At 38.1% G+C, this 17,802-nt stretch overlaps 1 protein-coding gene across 3 annotated transcripts in view; it reads right to left on the bottom strand.

Annotated features, from left to right (window-relative positions):
• Upf2 (UPF2 regulator of nonsense mediated mRNA decay) overlaps positions 1–17,157 on the bottom strand; it is a 123,560-nt gene extending 106,403 nt beyond the window's left edge. For all 3 annotated transcript variants that reach the window (XM_074056652.1, XM_020177095.2, XM_074056653.1), the window contains exons 1-3: positions 17,040–17,157; positions 10,341–10,720; positions 7,530–8,309 (exon numbers count right to left, since the gene is read on the bottom strand). In XM_074056652.1, the coding sequence (XP_073912753.1) occupies positions 7,530–8,309; positions 10,341–10,702 (1,142 nt within the window). In that variant the 5' untranslated portion in view covers positions 10,703–10,720; positions 17,040–17,157. The remainder of the gene's footprint in view (positions 1–7,529; positions 8,310–10,340; positions 10,721–17,039) is intronic.
• Between the last annotated feature and the right edge of the window lie 645 nt (positions 17,158–17,802).

Genomic DNA, 17,802 nt, shown 5'->3' with positions numbered 1-17,802 from the left:
ATAGGAAAGATTTTCAGTCTAATTTTAGAAAACCTTCTATGAGGAGGCTGGGCATGCAATTCAATGGCAGAGTACTCACTAGCATGTGCAAGGCCCTAGGTGGGTTCAATCCCCAGTACACAAATAGGAAGGAACACATCCACGAGGGAACTAAACATTCACAACACATGTGACCAAAGAGTACATCTTCTTTACATCAGTGTCACACTTTGCACAGCAGCACATCACTGAGGTTCAAACCCACAGCTTCATGCATGGTAGGCAAGCACTCTTCTCAGAGCTACATCCCCAGCCCTCACCAATTCTTACATGAATTCCATGGGAATGTAACACTGAAAATATAAGCAAAATCAGGCTAAAAATAATTCATCACGTCTTAATTAGAAACATCATTTTTTTAGAATCACCTCTATCACATAAAGCTGAACTGAAACTTTTCATTTGAGAATGTCACAACTCAGAGGTCAGGAAACCTTTTCAATAAAGAAGAAGATAGTAAATAATTTTAAGTTTTGCAGACTGTAGAGGCTTTATTAAAACTACTCAATCTTGCTGTTACAGCACAAAAGCAGCCATAGGCAGTATGTAATAAATAAATATGACTTTGTTTATGGACCCTGAAATTTGAAGTTTATGTGGGTTTTCATGTTGCACAAAATATTATTTTGCTTTTGATTTTTCAACCATTTAAAAAGACAAAAAAAGAAAATCATTCTTATACTCGACATGAAAATTAGTCATGGGTCTAATGCGGTCCCCAGGCCATAGTCTGACAATTCCTGTCATGACTGGAGTCAACCACACAAGTATCGCTGTTAAATGGTTAACTAGTACATTCCCTCTCATATTACTGAATAATATGGAGCATGGGATCCTTTTACAGATGTGAAAAGTAAGCAATGAAAACAAAATAAATTCCAAGTCTTATTTATTATAATAAAAATACAAAAAAAGACCTCTTTTATCCGACATAGACGTGACATCACCATCTAGAAGTATCCCTAAAGTACATCAATTCTTGATTTTGGAAGTGCTTTTTAAACTACTAGCTTAATATTACAACACTGACAAAAAATATCAAATAGTCCACTCTTAAGCATTTTATCTCATAAACAAGAAAACCCATTAGTGCCTCATATTAAAACATTGTTTTTTCTTTTCCACTGTTATTACTTGATTTTTTTGTTGTTTCTTTTATTTTGTATAGATTACTTTGTTGCTTCATATTGTCTTTAAAAAACAATTTTTAAAATAAGCTATTAGCTGAGCATGGTGGTACATGTCTGTAATCCCAGCACTCAGGAGACTGAGGTCAGTCTAAGCTACAAAAAAAGACAATCTCCAGGAAAAAAAAAAAAGTTTAACATATCAATTTTCAATATGAGAAATTCTGGCTCAAAAGCTTTTCAGAAAGATTACACAAGTAATAGATTAAATACAGTGTTAAGTGTTTTTACTGAACACTTAAAATGTGTCAGATACTATTAAGTGTTTTTTTACACATATGAATTCACTGTGATTCATATTTACCTCAGAGGTAGAATATATTGTTGTATCATTTTACAGATGAGAAAAATTGAAGCACAGAGATATTATTTAATTTGCTCAAGATTACTGAATGAGTAAATGACAGGTCTAAGATTTGAATCCACACAGTCTGACTCCAGTGCCCATGCTCTTAAATACTGGACTATGTTTCCTCTTAAAATCAAAATTATCCTCTTTGTACTTTATACTGAAATTACAATGTCTCCCAAATGCATATAGCAAAGGCAGGTCTACCCCGATCACAGTGCTTATTTTATACCCTCTTTTGGGTCCTGTTCTTGTTTGCATTTGATTTGATAAGTACTGAGTGACTATTATATGTACTAGATACTTAAAATGATGAGTACTATTTAATTATGAAAAGCACAACACTGAAGAAAAAGAACCCAATTCTGTCACTGGCTATCCATGTTACATTGGGCAAGTCCTTAAGTCCCTAAATCTATCAACTTCAAAATATAGGTATATATACAAAATATAGTAACCCTTTAGGTTACTGTGAGGATCAGTTAAGATCATACACGTAATGTATTATACTAATAGAATGCTTTCACAAGGAAAAAAACCCTGCCAAACTCCAGGGCAGAAAAGGCAAGAACTTAAATGCCAAGTATTATTTTGACTTCCTTATAGCCAATTTAAAAAGAAAAAAATTTAGCCAAGAATATAGAACATCCTTTTCAAACTGTGATCTGTGTAAACACTTAAAATAACAGAACAGTTAAAATCTTGAACAAAACAATCATGAAGCAGACCCAAGAAAAACTATTGGGTTTTACTGTTTGTCTCCTGTATTCTATTAGCTTGTCATAAAAATTTGCTTTAGAATTATCTTAAATTTTCTTTTGGTCTCATTTTATAATTATAGTTATGGATGTTTTATAAACTTATAAAAAGACACTAATATATAAAAGTGTAAGTGTACCCACTCAAATATTTATTAAACTACTATGTCAAAGTCTTATAGCAAAATTAGTAGACTGTCTAGGAGGAAGTAACAATTTAGGGCTCACAACACTGTTAGCACCTCCTTAAGTCTGAAAGAAAAAGGAAGTAACATCTAAACAGGGCATAAATACTACCAAATGATCAAACAACCTACCTATAAGAATTTACAACTCACTTGAAAGTAAATGCACAGCCAGGCACTAGTGGCTCACGCCTGCAATCCTAGGTACTTGGGAAGCGGAGATCAGAAGGATCTCGGTTTGAAGTCAGTCCTGTGCAAATAGTTCTGACACTGTCTCAAAAAAGCCCATCACAAATAAAGGGCTGGAGGAGTGGCTCAGGTGGTAAGACTACCTGCCTAACGAGTATGAGACCCTGAGTTCAAACCTCAGTGCCACCAAAAAAACAAAAAAGGTAATTTTATGCTAACATATTTTAAAGTTTCAACATCAGTCAATTAATGTCTTATGAGTTTGCGTTAATGAAACTTCTCTGATTTTATTTACAAGGGGGGAAGAAAGAAGAATGTGCATTCTATTTACTTTTCTCTTTCTGGTGGTACTGGAGTTTGAACTTAGGGCCTCATGCTTGCTAGGAAACCACTCTACCACTTATGCCACTCCGTCAGCCCTCTACTTACATTTTACTAAACTTTAAAATCAAATCACTGCCACTGGACTAAGCATGTAGTCCAATGGCATGAAGCTACTAATTTACAGGTGCAAAAGAGAAACTTGTTACTCTGTCAATTAGGAAGAAAAAAGGAATTAAGACAATCAAGATTATTTGAACAAGAATTCTGATTTAACACCTGAATTCATCATTTCACTATGCTGAAAGAAACAAATTATATTAAATATAAGTAACAGTAAGTTATTCAATAAAAATTAAATCATTCTTCAATTTTTATCAAATGTCAAAAATACTAAGACCTCTATCTATAATACTCAAAGTACAATGAATTTCAAACTATAAAGAACACTGAACAGAAGGCAAAACTTAGCAAGAAAGTAGGACTACTAACTCCAAATTGACAAATATTACTAGATATTATTTAAAATCTATAAATACTATAACTCTCCAGGTCACCTAATCAAAAAGCATAAGACATAATATTCTTTTAAGTAGAAAAATTTACAGATCAAATGTATTAGAATTCACCCAACCCTAAGATCAACTATCTTGTCTGCTTAAAACTGCAAATCCCTCAGGGGCTTAACAGTAGTACCTAATACCTTTGACACAGCCCAAGATAATAAAAGAAAAGAACAGTTCAGATGCAATATGACTTATTCAATCACTTCCTTCATTCATTAGTGTCTTTAATTTTCTTTTTTTTTTTTTCTGGTGGTGTGGGGTTTGAACTCATGGTTTCATGCTTGCTAGGCAGGCACTCTACCACTTGAGTCAGGTCTCCCAGTCCTCACTAGTGTTTTTAAAGAAAACATCAGAGATTTTACAACTCTACATTTAAAAACTGGCTGAATGAATCTGAGTGGACTTTTAATGCATATAGAGTAAGATTATATAACCTCTAAGAATAGTGCTGTCTGCCATGTTACATTAAAATGATCAAGAGTACTTATGATTCATAGACTGAAAATTATATGGTATACAGGATTTTTTAAAGATACTGAATGAAGGCTTAAAGAACTTTACAGATAAATCTTAAATTGCCAGCTAAGTTGATACTTAAGTTTTCTAGCATTATCACACCTAAGAGAAATCTTGTGAAAAACTATTGCCCATGATTTATTTCCATGAAAACATCCAGTAAGGATGATGACTACAAATGAGAAACTTTTAGAAACTGACCATTTTAGTAGGAAGCTGTAATGTACTCTCTTAGAAGGAGGGAGACTAACATTAGGCCAAGTTTGCATTCTGTGCCGATCTAATCCATTCCCCCCAGGTCTTTTTTTGCTGAAATACCTGCATCTTCACTATAGAAAGGTGTCCTAAAGCATGAGTGACTTATTAAGCCATATGCTCATTATTTTGTATGGTAATTAATATTCTCACAGACCCCAAATTACTCTCTAAACAGACAAGGTGTGCCATAAGTGACGTCTACAATGCTAATGCCAATCTACACTTGGTGAATAAACTCCTCTAATAGCCATAGATTAACTTTCAATATCCAAATGGATAGTTTCTCAAGAGAGGCCACAAAGCTATTTATCAATGACTTAAATAATAAATGAAGGGAAGGTATGCTTGTCAGAGCTGATGGTTGCCAGCAGGTAAGTACTCAGACTTATCTGGTATATAATAATCACATATAGACAATAGATAAAACTATCATTAGATTAGAATAGTATGCCAAAAGCATCTAAATTAAGCTTAAAAGAGATGTCCAAGTGTGATAATTTTTCTTCTGTAGTTCAAGGGGAAGAACTAGATTGTCAGCAATTCATATGAGAATCAGGCTTTAGTGTAAATAAGCCTAACAAAAAAATCAAAAGAATGACAAGGCAGCTATAAAAGCTAAAGCAATTTGAGGTCACAGAGAAAAAAGAATGCACTGAAAACAAATGTCCTGAGCATAGTAAAGTATCTAGAATCCATGGGACAAACTGAAGAACTGGAGGTAACTAGCCTGAAGAACAGAAAAACATCCTCAAAGTACACGAGCATCTGAGACCCTGTCAAGGGAATAAAAGAGGACCCACGTCCCATGCCAGTGCTTCTCAAACTGGTGAGCAGGTCAACAGTCCATAAATGCCCACACTAAGTAGCTTTATTCCATCTGTATCAGAAAAAAAGAACTAAATCAAAAAGAAACATTTTATGGAAACTAAATTTCAGTTTGATACAACAAAGAATTCATAGCAAATAGATGTGTCCAACGCTGGAATGGCTCAGCGAGTCCTTTGGGACATGGACACAGGAATAATCGTCTTACCTGTTAGCTAATCCTGAATTGGAAAGGTAATTATTAAATCACTATTAAGATTCTGTGTGGCCCAAGGGAGGGGTGAGGATAGGTAAGACACCTAAAAAACTAGCTAGCATTTGTTGCCCTTAATGCAGAGAAACTAAAGCAGATACCTTAAAGCAACTGAGGCCAATAGGAAAAGGAGACCAGGAACTAGAGAAAAGGTTAGATTAAAAAGAATTAACCTAGAAGATAACACCCACGCACAGGAAATCAATGTGAGTCAATGCCCTGTATAGCTATCCTTATCTCAACCAGCAAAACCCCTTGTTCCTTCCTATTATTGCTTATACTCTCTCTACAACAAAATTAGAGATAAGGGCAAAATAGTTTCTGCTGGGTATTGAGGGGGGGAGCGGGAGGGGGTGGAGTGGGTGGTAAGGGAGGGGGTGGGGTCAGGGGGGAGAAATAAACCAAGCCTTGTATGCACATATGAATAATAAAAGAAAAATGAAAAAAAAAAAAAAAAAAAAAAAGATTCTGTGTGGCCAAAAGTAAATATACAAATGAACCCTTAAAATAGTAAGACTATCAACTATTATCATACTTACAAAGCAGTTGTGATAGGTAGAATATATGGGGAAACGAGGAAAATGACAAAGCAACTAGGAAAATGAATCACACTTAGAAAGTGTTAAATATGCGATAATTAACATTCAAAAATACAAAACAAGGGTGGCAATCCTTTTTGTTGATTTTCGAGGTACACTCTTGTTGTGTTGCCCGGGCTGGTCCTGAATTTATCAACTCAATCAATCCTCCTACCTTAGCCTCAGAGCAGCTGGAATTATAGACTTGTATCACCAAGCCCAGCCTTTTCTTTTCATCCTTTTCTTTTTTGGTGGTATTAGAGTTTGAACTCAGGACCTTGCACTTGCTAGACAAGCACTGTACCACTTAACCCATCCCTTTTTGTTTTAAGTTATTTGTCAGGTAGGGTCTTATGCTTTCTGCTTGGGACAGTCTCAGATGACAGTCCTCCTACTTATGACTTCCACATAACTGGGATTACAAACATGTACCATTAGGCCCAGCTTGTTTGCTTGGATGGGGTCTCCCTTATACACACACACAGGTTACCCTTGAACCATAATCCTCCCAATCTCTGCCTCCTGAGTATCTGGGATTACAGTGTGAGCCACCACATCCTACCTTTTCTTTCTTTTTAAAAGAATTATTGGTAACAACATAGACATCTATAATTCTCACCTAAGAGACTTTGGACACAGGACTGAGCCACATAGTCTGTGTACCTACTTGACCTTATCTGACTGTAATACTACTGTACACACAGTTACTGTCTTCTGGTTAAGCCAATCATCTTCTGGTGATAACTACTTAAATCAGTCCTCCCCCATTAGACTTGTGAGATCAGAAGAAGGTATTCTGCATCCTAACTGCTGATCAAAAGGCATTCCAGATCCTCAATACCACGGTGTCTACGAATTCCTCTAATAATCAAGGTTGGCTCATAAGTCAGGTCTTTTCACTTTTCACCCAATTACCACTGGCACAGTACATTATTCCTTCAGAATTTTAAATGGTTGCCCCCAGAAAGACTCCTATAAATGTACTTCAGAATTGCATCCAAAATTTTTCATAGCTAATTTTGCAGTTTCTCAAATTTTTGATCTGAAATACCACTGCTAAGGAATGACTCATTTTCTTAAAAAGAGCAAGTAGTAACAGTGACATTAATAAGCTAAAATTCAAAGCAATGAAACCAAACCTGCTAAAGAGAGAGGACATCAAAACACATAGAAAAATAGTAGCAGGTAAGTTAAAGTGACAGAAAAAGAAAATTTACTCTTCACTATTGAGTTCTTGAAATCACAGGGAGAAAGCATATTCACACAGCAAAATTCACCACCTAGTTGCCAGATTTCTTTTAAAACCAGAAACAAAATCTACTGCAGATTCACATTTTAAACATGAGTACTTAGATTGTTACACTTTGAAGTTTTCCTGGAATGTTAAAAAATCACCTGTAAGGAGCCCTTTTCCATAAGTTCTTTCAGTGGCATGAAGACTTTAAACATTTTTAAGTACGAGCTCCAAAACAAATTCTCAATTCTGAGAAACATTTGAAAATCACCTGTTTTGTCTCTCAGTATTCTGGAGCTCCCTGTGGTCCCTTTTCAGGTGTTTGGTCAAAGACGTAAAGTACTCTTTTAAAAGATTCTGGAAAGGCTGCTGTTTCTCTGGACTAATTATCTCACTAGGAGGAAAACTCAAATTAAACTTCTCTGCAGCGCTTTTTACTTTCCTTGGTACAAGTCCAGCAATGTCATCTCCACAATGGCGACAGAAACTAATCACCACAGAAACATGAGTGTGGGATTCTCGATCAGCATTAATTATATTTTTTAGCTGTTCATAGATTAAGGAAAGACCTTCCTTATCAGTGAAAATCCCAACAACTGTCAATTCTGCAATGAAACGCAAATCAGTTCTTAGCTTGGTGATGTTTGGGGTTTTCTCCTCTTTTCGTGCTTCGAAATGTTTTTTCCAGACCTGAAGAAGTGAGGGGGCAAAGTCAGCATAGCGCTGGTGAAAAAGAGAGCACAGGTGCACAGCACAGTTCACATCAGAGATTTTCAGTTTCGCTTCCACAATGGAAGCTACAGCTTCTGCAATGTATTTGCTTAAATTCAGGCCATTAAAATCATGGGACAAGGAGTCTCTCTGTTGTTCTGTAATAGTTTTTAGTTTCTTGACAAAAGCAGTATTTTTCTTCAAACTTGAGTCCAAACGACTAAAGAAATTTTCCTCTGGTCGGTTTTCTGGAGCATTTTGGTTTTTGCTACGAAGTTCCTTTCTCAACTGATGTCGTTCCCAAGCTTCCTGATGAAGCTGAAGGGATTCTTCTTTCTCCCTATGTAAAAGACAAAATAAATTATTATACATATTTTGAAGCACCAATTATAAATCATGCAAGAGTAAAAGCCAATGGAAAAATAATCACTTAAGAATGAGAATCCAAGAAGAAAAAAAAGGTGCAAAAAGCCCTTTTATTACTTTTGAAATTTTATTAACAACTTTAGATAATGAGAGTCCAGTACACTGATAACACCAAATGTCGTAGAATGAAGAATTTGGAATAACTAGATCCAAATTAACAATCATCTTGTTAACTAAGCAAGCTAATGGATTAAAGACATGATGTTCAATATGAAAAATATAAAATAATATGCTTGGGAAAAATATGAAACAGAAAACAAATAAAAGCATTGGGCAAATAGAAAAAAATATACATGAGAAAAATTTCAGTTAAAAAACAACCATTACACAATCTGGGTAAACAAAAATAATACTCATTATAAGAAAATGCATTGAAATGTTTTGAAATGTTAGGTTCTATTTTTCCATTCTTAGCATTAATCAAACCTTTAATAAAGTACTTATGTTTGGGGTCTTAAAATTTCGAGTATGAGGGCTGGAAGGCTGGCAGAATGGTTCACGTGGTAGAGTGCCTGTCTAGCTAGCGTGAGGCCCTGAGTTCAAACCCTAGTACCACCAAAGGGGGGGGAAAAAAATTCAAGTATGAGTTAGTTATAAATTACAGAAAGGAGCCAGAAGAGAACTATCAGTTTAAAAACCTTTAATGAAAAACAAATAAACTCAATTTATCCTGAAAAGAATAGCTAAAAGGATATACTCATTTTTCCACTCAAAAGATGGAAGAACTTTAAATTGCAGAAATATACTTGGGCAGTGGGAGGGAAGGGATAATCTGACTTTGAGATATAAGAATATGTAACTAATTTGGATGCCAGTGGCTCAGGCCTGTAATCCTAACTTCTTGGGAGTAGGAGATAGGAAAGGATTGTGGTTTAAGACTAGCAGGGGCAAATAGTTCCATGAGACCCCCATCTCCAAAATAGTCAGAGTAAAATGGGCTCGAGGTATGGCTCAAATGGTAGCATGCCTGCTTTGCCTCTTGAGTTCAAACCCCAGTCCCACCAAAAAAAAAGAAAGAATATCTAACTTCAGTTTTCATCTTTCTGAGATAATCATTCCTGAGTTACCCTATTAGTCTATGATTTCTTTTCACTGGAAGCTACAACATGTTAACAGAGAGGTTGCAGCCACCACTGGGAACATGGACATGTGAGTATCTCTTGGAAATCTCCCAGCCACATACAAACCCAGGATTAAATATTAGCAGTGAAAGTACATTTTGAAAAAGCATAACTCATTATTTGTTTGCATTACACTACTTAATTTTCTCCTGTATTGAAAACATATAATGAAGTAACATGATGCTTTAAAATATTCCAGGAAGAAAAAACTGGTAATTGTGATGCATCAACAATTTCTGAGGGAAAAGAGGGACTTATTCATTATATCATTCTATTTTTTTGCATATGCTTGAAATTTTTCTAGTAGAAAGTTGGGTTTTGAATTAAAAAAAAAAAAAACCAAAAAACTCTTTTGATGGGAGAAGGGAGAAAAAGTTACTGCAAAACTGACTATTTTTATAAATCAAAATTTGAAAAGAAAAAAATGTAAAATAAAAGGCTGGAGGTGTAATTCGGTTGCAGAGTGCTTGCTGAGAAAGTGCCTGGGCTCAATCCCCAGCACACCCACCCCTACTACCAAAAAACATAAAAATAAAAATAGAGATAATAAAGAACTTTGGTGAGAAAAAGAGCTGAAAGTATTACCATACCATAAAAAAGGTTAAAAATCCAGATCTCACTATCTATTTATTAAAGATTATAACTACTATGTAAGCTGAACAATCAAAGCGCCATAAGTGTGCCACTAGCCAGTGGAACTAATGGAAGAAATTAAGCTACTCCAAACCTCAAGAAGCTGAACCCAGGAAGTTTTATTCCAAATAAGCATTTCTTTCCCAAAGTGTTCCAATCTTCCCATCAATAACCAAAATTAATTTTCTTACTTCAGCTGAGCAGCAGCTTCTTCTTGCTGGCGTTTTGCCTGTTCTTCTTGCTTTTTTCTCTCTTCTTCTTCATGTTTCTTTTTTTCTTCTTCCTCTTTTTTCTTTAATTCTTCCTCTGCCTTCACTTTTTCTTCTTCTTTTTTCTTTCGTTCTTTGTCTTCCTTTTTTCTCTTATCTTCTTCCAGTTTCTTCTTTTTGTCTTCAGGGACCTTACTGACCTCCTTCTTGGCAGTAATCTTAAGATCGTCTTTTGGTTTCTCCTTGCTGCTCACTGGCCGCCTTTCACTGCAGTCTTTCTCCTTGTTGTTGAGTAAAGATTCTTTTTCTTCCATACTTGCTGACTTTTTACGCTCAGCTGGCATTATGTGACCCAGGACAATCTGTAAAGAGTAAAAGAATGTCAGTATTGCAGATGGAGTGACTTTTATTTTGTGATGTGACACAAAGCATATTAAAGCCACTTGGCAATTACGAGATTAAAAACTACATACAAAATAAATAGTTTTTCTAAGGAAAAAAATGCATTGGTTATATTTCACATTCTATTATTTATTATTAGTTATGCCTGTGCCTAAGTCTTTTTTAAATTTTCAATTAAAGAGAACTTCAAACATAAAAGGATACAATATAAGGAACTTTCATGTACTCATAGCCCAGACTAGACTATTTTCAACTCTAAAATAATACATCATTATATCAGAGAACACAATGAATCACTTTCAACTCCAGTACGTTTTAAGTGTTAAAAAATACTGTAGACTAGGGATGTAGCTCAGTAGAAGAGTGCTTTGGTCCTGGGTTCATCCTCAGTCCCTGGGTTCAATCCTTAGTACTACCAAAACAAACAAAAAAGTATATTGCTTTTGCTGGGATATACCTCAGTGGTAGAGTACTTTCCTAGCATGTGCAAGTCAAGGCCATGAATTCAATCCCCACTACCACACAAAAGAGCAAGAGAGAATGCACATGAATGAGAGAAGGGAAGGGGGGGCAAGGCCTGATTCAGTACTTCACACAATATCCAACATAAGTATTTAAGCTACAATAAGGAGGCAAACAAAAATTCTGGCCCCCTATAATCAGTGGCCAAAACAGAAAATTGAGGATTTACAAGTTTCACCTCATTGCTCTAATCTTAATATCAGACTTTCAAGGTTAAAAACTGTTAACTCTCTCAAATTAGACCAAACCTTCAAGTCAATATTAATAAACATAATGATGATTATAAAATCTGTATATCCTGTTCTATACCTCCCAGCAGCCACCAGCCCAGGATTTCCAAACCTCAGCACTACTGACATTTTGATCAAGATAATTTTTTTTTCCTTGGTGCCAGAGCTCAAATCCAGTCTTGCACATGCCAGGCAAGTACTCTATATACTTCATCCATTCCCAGCCCACAAGATCATCTTTCTTTTGGGGAATGGAGGACTACTCTATGCATTTTAATAAGTTTAAGAGACCCCTGCTTTCCGTGTAGTAGATACAAGCAATATCTCCCCAGATCTGACAACCAAATGTGACTCCAAATATTGCCCAATATCTCTGGGGACAAAAGCACCACCAGTTGAAAATCACTGCAATAACCGCATTGTGTTTACGCAAATTAAAGTAAAAATTAAATAAAATGTGAAATTCAGTTCTTTAAGCCCATGTTCAATTTCCTACATGACTAGTGGCTCCCATACAGGGCAGCAGAGATACAGAACACTTACAAAGCTCTATTGGACAGCACTAGTCTCAAGTACAGGCTCCATACACTTAACTGGAAAATACAAATGGTAAGACAAAAAACTGAACTTCCCAGCAAAATTCAGGACTTTTCATTTCCAAAAACACATTTCTCTAGTCAAGACAAACTGCTTTGCTCATACAACTTCTTTAGGACAGTGCTTCATGTTTTAACTCTTAAATTACGTGAAACTTGTATACAGAAAATCAAAATCTATTTAAGAAGCATAAATTTACTTATTGGTGGAGTGGCTCAAGCAGTACAGTGCCTGCTTAGCAAGTGTGAGGCCCTGAGTTCAATCCCCATTACCATACACACACACAAAAACAAGTATAAATTTACTTAACCTTCTCATTGTTAGAAACAAAAGATACACAACACAAAGTACTCTTAAATGTTTTCTAATACAGGTTTTTAAATTAACAACCAAACATTTGCAATAGTAAATATTTTATAAACACACAAATGTACTTCACTCTGAAAAAATACTATCACCAAAAGACAACCTGGAGCCAAGCACTGGAAACGCACACCTGCAATCCTAGCTACTCAGAAGGCAAAGGATCAAGAGGATCCCAGTTTAAGGCCAGGAATGGGGAGGAGGGGGGAGCAGCAAGACCCTATATCAAAAATACCCAACACAAAAAACCAAAAAGGGGCTGGCAAAGTGGCGGAGTGCCTACTCAGCAAGTGTGATGAATTCAGCCCTAGTACTTTAAAAAAAAAAAAAAAAGACAACCTGGGTCAGTAGAAAAAAATTTTGCAGGTACACAGTGGTTTAGTGGCTAGTAGTCTGCACCTTTTCTTAGCCTTCCCCTTTTCCTCTTTACTTTATTATTCTCCTTCACCCCTATGTTCTATGCATTTATTTTGACATGACACCCAAACTTATCAACTGACGTTAACCCCATTGTTGAAACTCAGAACAAAAAAATGGATGGTACTTCTGTTTAAACAATTACTGCTAAAAAATGAAAAAGTATAAATACCTACCTTTAATGTGAAAATACCATGTCCCCAAAACAAATTTTCAAAAAGTATAATACAAATAGCTACTCACTGGTACCATACTAAAAATTTCATATGCGTTACCTTGTTTAATACTAAAATCTTTAGGAGGTGGATATTCTTTTCCGTATTTTATGAGTAAAAGGAGACTTGCCAAGAATCTTGACCAAGCCCACTACAGGTGATGACAGAGCTGAAATCTGAACCCATAGTCTTAACCAAAGTTAAGAACCCTGACAGTACCAAACTGTGAGATGGAAGACTTGATCACAGACACTGACTATGACAAATCACAGAATATGAACCTAAAAAATAGAAAGAGTCCTTGATAATGGTTAAGCATAATGTTTTTAACTTACTGGCAAACTCTGGCTGACAAGTACTGTGACAACTTAACAGCTACAGTAATAAGGTAATCTTATTTAGGGATATTAGTCATTACACGGAAAAAACATGTTTACATAGAATTTGTAATTTCTGATGTGAAGTACAATAAACAAGCGACATTTCAGGATCATGATAATCTACAGTTCTCAGACAATAAAAAGAATGGCATCAGCCAGGCACCAGTGGTTCACACCTGCCATCCTAGCTTCTCAGGAGACAGAGATCGGGAGGATTGGAGCTCAAAGCCAACCCAGGAAAATAGCTTACAAAACCCTATCTCAAAAACACTCAACACAAGAAGGGCTGGTAGAGTGGCTCAAGTGGTTAAGTGGTAAAGCACCTGCCTTGCAAGCATGAAGCCCAGAGTTCAAACCTATCAAATATAAAATTAAATCAAATATAAAATTAAATCTTGAATTCAGCAGGACAAGGTGGAAACACACCTTAATCGCAGCTATTCAGGAGGCAGAGACAGAAGGACTGTGGTTAGAGGGCAGCCTGGACAAAAGTTGGTAAGATCTTATCTCAAAAAAAAAAAAGAAAAAGAAAAGAAAAAAGCCAGCTACTAGGGAGGTGGGAAGTGGAAGGATCACAGTTCAAGGTCAGCCTCAGCAAAGTTACCAAGACCCTATCTGAAAAACAAACTAAAAGCAAAAGGGTTAGGGGTTCAAGAGGTAAGAGCACTTGCAAGCTTGAGGTCCTGATTTTAATCCTCAGTACTGCAATCTTGAATTTTCCTAAAATATCAAGAAACTCACTTAGTATCTGACAAATTCATAAAAGACCACCATATATTAAAGATTCCCAACTTTTTTTGACTATACAATACTCTTTTATTAAGTTTTAAACAACTACAACAGGAATAAACTGTATAAATCATTCACAAATTAAGACGAATCGTACTCAAACAGATTCTCAGTAAGATTCTTTTTTTTTTTCTTTCCAGCAGTACTGGGATTTGAACTCGGGACTCATGCTTGTTAGACAGGTGCTCTACCACTTGAGCCACACACAAGTTCAGCCCTTTTTGCTTTAGTTTATTTTTCAAGTTGGGTCTACTTTTGCCAAGCAGCAATCTCTCCTATGTCTCCTATGACATATATGTACCACTAAGCCAGGTCTGTATGTTGAAATGGGGGCTCTTGTTAACTTTTTTGTCTAGGTTATTGTGCCTTCAAACTGTGATCCTCCCAAATAGCTGGAATTACAGATGTGAGCCACAGCGCCCAGTCATGGTACATCTTATTGAACCATTTCATCCTTAAATATTAGAAGCATACATCCAATAGTACACTTGAAACTAAATTTCAGTGTATAAAATTATGACAAAAATCTAAAGGTTCATGTAGAAGTAGCAATGAAGCCTGTGAAAATAATATGCATTGGCTTTGAAGTGAAACTTCAGGTTTGTATCCCAGCCTACAATCTATGGAAACGGGCAACTTAACTCTTCCATTCATTCTAGTTATTCACCAACAAAATGGAGTGTTACTAAACTTTGAGCATAGAAACTAGTATGAAGAAAAGCACTGAATAAACATTGACTCTCTTTCCCACGGAACACTAAAAAGTCCGGCACAAGAGGACAGATTTTTAAAGTTAGTTACCTGTTTCAATTCTCAATTTTTACAGAGGTAGCAGCAGCAGTGTAATCAACCCAAAATAATGCAACTAATTAGTGGCTGTCCAGTGCTCTTTTCCACTATATTCTGACTCTAAAATTTAAAAAATTCAAACACACTGTGACAAGCACATGACAATACACATTCATATTACATCAGTTAAAAAAAAATTAAGCCAGGTGCTGGTAATCATGCCTGTAATCCTAGCTACTGAGGAGGCACCGATCAGGAGGACTGGAGTTCGAAGCCAGCCTGGGGAAAGAGTTTGAAAGACTCTACCTCAAAAAAGAAAAAACCATCACAAAAAAGGGCTGGTGGAGCAGCTCAAGGTGTAGGCCCCAAGATCAAACCTTCAAACACAGTACCACAAAAAAAAAATTAAACTGAGAAGTGTTATTCTTAACAAAATATTAAAACTCTTACTTCAATAAATGCAAGTTCACATAAAAAGCCAAATATTTCATGTAATGTGTTCCAAGTTTACATAAAGCTGTAACTTTAAACAGATTCTATCTCAAATATATAAAAACTAGTGATCTAGTCACTGAAATCTGATTAGTTCTAAGTATTTTACTGAATATGATTATATTTGACCAGACCTTTAAAGGAAACCATGCTTCAAAACTACCTTCCTAGCTCCCAAAATAGTGCCCTGGCACTTGAGCTGTATATTTTATTTGGTTTTCTAAATATACTCTGAATTTCCAAAAGAAAGTTACAAGTACTGTCTAGTAAAACAGACACCAACGGAGTGTACTGGGGAAGAGGGCAAACTCAGGAGGAGTTTCCCTACTAAAGATCTTACTTAGCAAAGTACCATATGGACTGTATGAAATCACAATGAGACTGCTCTGAAAATACTACAGAGTCAGAGAATGCTGGTTTACCTTTTCATTCTGTGTTTTGAATTTAAAAACATCTTCAAAGGACAGAAGTGCACTGGGGTAGTATCTCCCAGTCTTCAACTTTACCCTTTAAAAAGTCCAAGTATATAAAGAACTCATTCAAATTGTTTTAGAAATTTCGCCCCAAGTTCAAAAACGGCTTTCGTAATGATCTGTACGATTTTTATGAACACCTACAAAAACTAGGATAGGTGACAAGGGTCAGGAATAGTTGTACTTCTGTCCGATGTACCACAACGTGTAAATTCTTCTAAGAATACCAGTGCGGACCCCCAGTCCCGTAAGCGGGCTCCGATTTGCCAACCTTGGAGACCAAACATCCTGTGATCGATCTCCTCCTTGGTTCAACAGTACCAGCAAGAGTGCTGGAGCCTCGAGAAGAAGGCGAAGTGAGGACTCCACCAGTCTCCGTGATTTGAAAGGAAGTAAAGCAAACAGCCCGGTGCCCACCCACCCCGACACACCCCGAGCCCCTTCCCCCCCACGCGAGTCTCCCGCGGAGTCACCCGTCACCTATCACGCCCCCCGCTACGCTCCCTTCCTGGGGTTCCAGTCACCCCCGCGGCCATGCCTGCCCCAACCCCAACTTCTCGCCCTGCACCGCCTCCCCACGGCGGTCTCCCACTCCGTATCCTCCCACACACGCACCCTCCCTGCTCCCTCGCCCCCCTCCCCAGACCTTTCCCCAGCCTCCCCTCGCTCCACTCCACGCCCCCAAACACCTTCGCCCCGCCACAGCAGGCTCCCCGCCTCCAGCCCCGAGGCCCGGCCCAGGCATGTGGGGTAGCCACCTCTCTTTTACCGCCCCCCATGCCTGCCCCGGCCCGGCCCGAAGGCTCCCGCGTTCATGAGAGCCTCCGGGAGACGGGGCTGAAGAGGACGACGCCGGACCCACGGTCGCTCCACTGCTCGCCGCCCCCGGAGAGCTGAGGTGTGGAGTCGCCTCTCTGAGTCCCTCAGGGAGGAAGAGTCCAGGCCGGTGCCCCTCGGCCCCGCTTCCTCCCGATCGTTGGAGCAGAGGGGCAGGAGGTTCCCCGGGACTCACCTCGAGCCTGTTGTCAACATTAGCCCCGGGTTTCCCAGCACCAACTCCAGCGCTCCGGCTCTCCCCTCCCCTCCCCCCACCTATCTCGCAGCCGAGGGCCCGCCTTCCCTCAGCTCCCCCTCCTCCCTCCGCCCGCCGGCCCTCCCGCCCGCCACTCACCAGCGCGGCCGGGCTGCGGGTGGGGGCGGGGCGGAGGGAGGTGAAAAGGAAGGAGCTGTCCGCGCGATTGCCTGATCCAAGACAGGCTGGATCTTCGGTCTTCTGACATGTTGAAGGCCCCCCAACTTAGTTCTGAGATAGGAAATCTATACCAAAGGCTCGGATAGACACCATCCACTTAGTGGCTCATCCAAATTGCCCACTGGATCAGCGAAGAGAATTTTTAATATAGGCAATCACTAGGGCAGCCACTACCAGCACCTCGAGCCAGGGCCCCAGAAGAGAGGAGGAGCATTCCAAGGACCGGAGGCAGGAAGTGGATTGGTCGCCAGGAAAGGGAAGGCGACTGAATTGGAGGTGCGCAGGCGCAAACCCTAAGTGGGTGGGGGAGCGAGACTATGGCAAGGCGGAGCTAAATGGAGGTGAGGAAGGGCGGTGGAATAGTACAATTATGGAGCGCCATTAAGGACAAGCTTGGCCACGTGATTCTCTTAAGAGTTTTCTGGTGAACGTAAGGGAGAGGTTCAAGAAGGGAAAGTTTGATTGGACTATAATTCGAGGGGTGAGGCTGAAGATTTAGAAAATTGGAAACTGGAGAAGCTTA

Source organism: Castor canadensis, chromosome 15 (assembly GCF_047511655.1).
Source record: "Castor canadensis chromosome 15, mCasCan1.hap1v2, whole genome shotgun sequence".
Taxonomy (NCBI): domain Eukaryota; kingdom Metazoa; phylum Chordata; class Mammalia; order Rodentia; family Castoridae; genus Castor; species Castor canadensis.
Note: the sequence above shows the minus strand (reverse complement) of the source record. Positions and strands in the feature narration are given on the sequence as shown.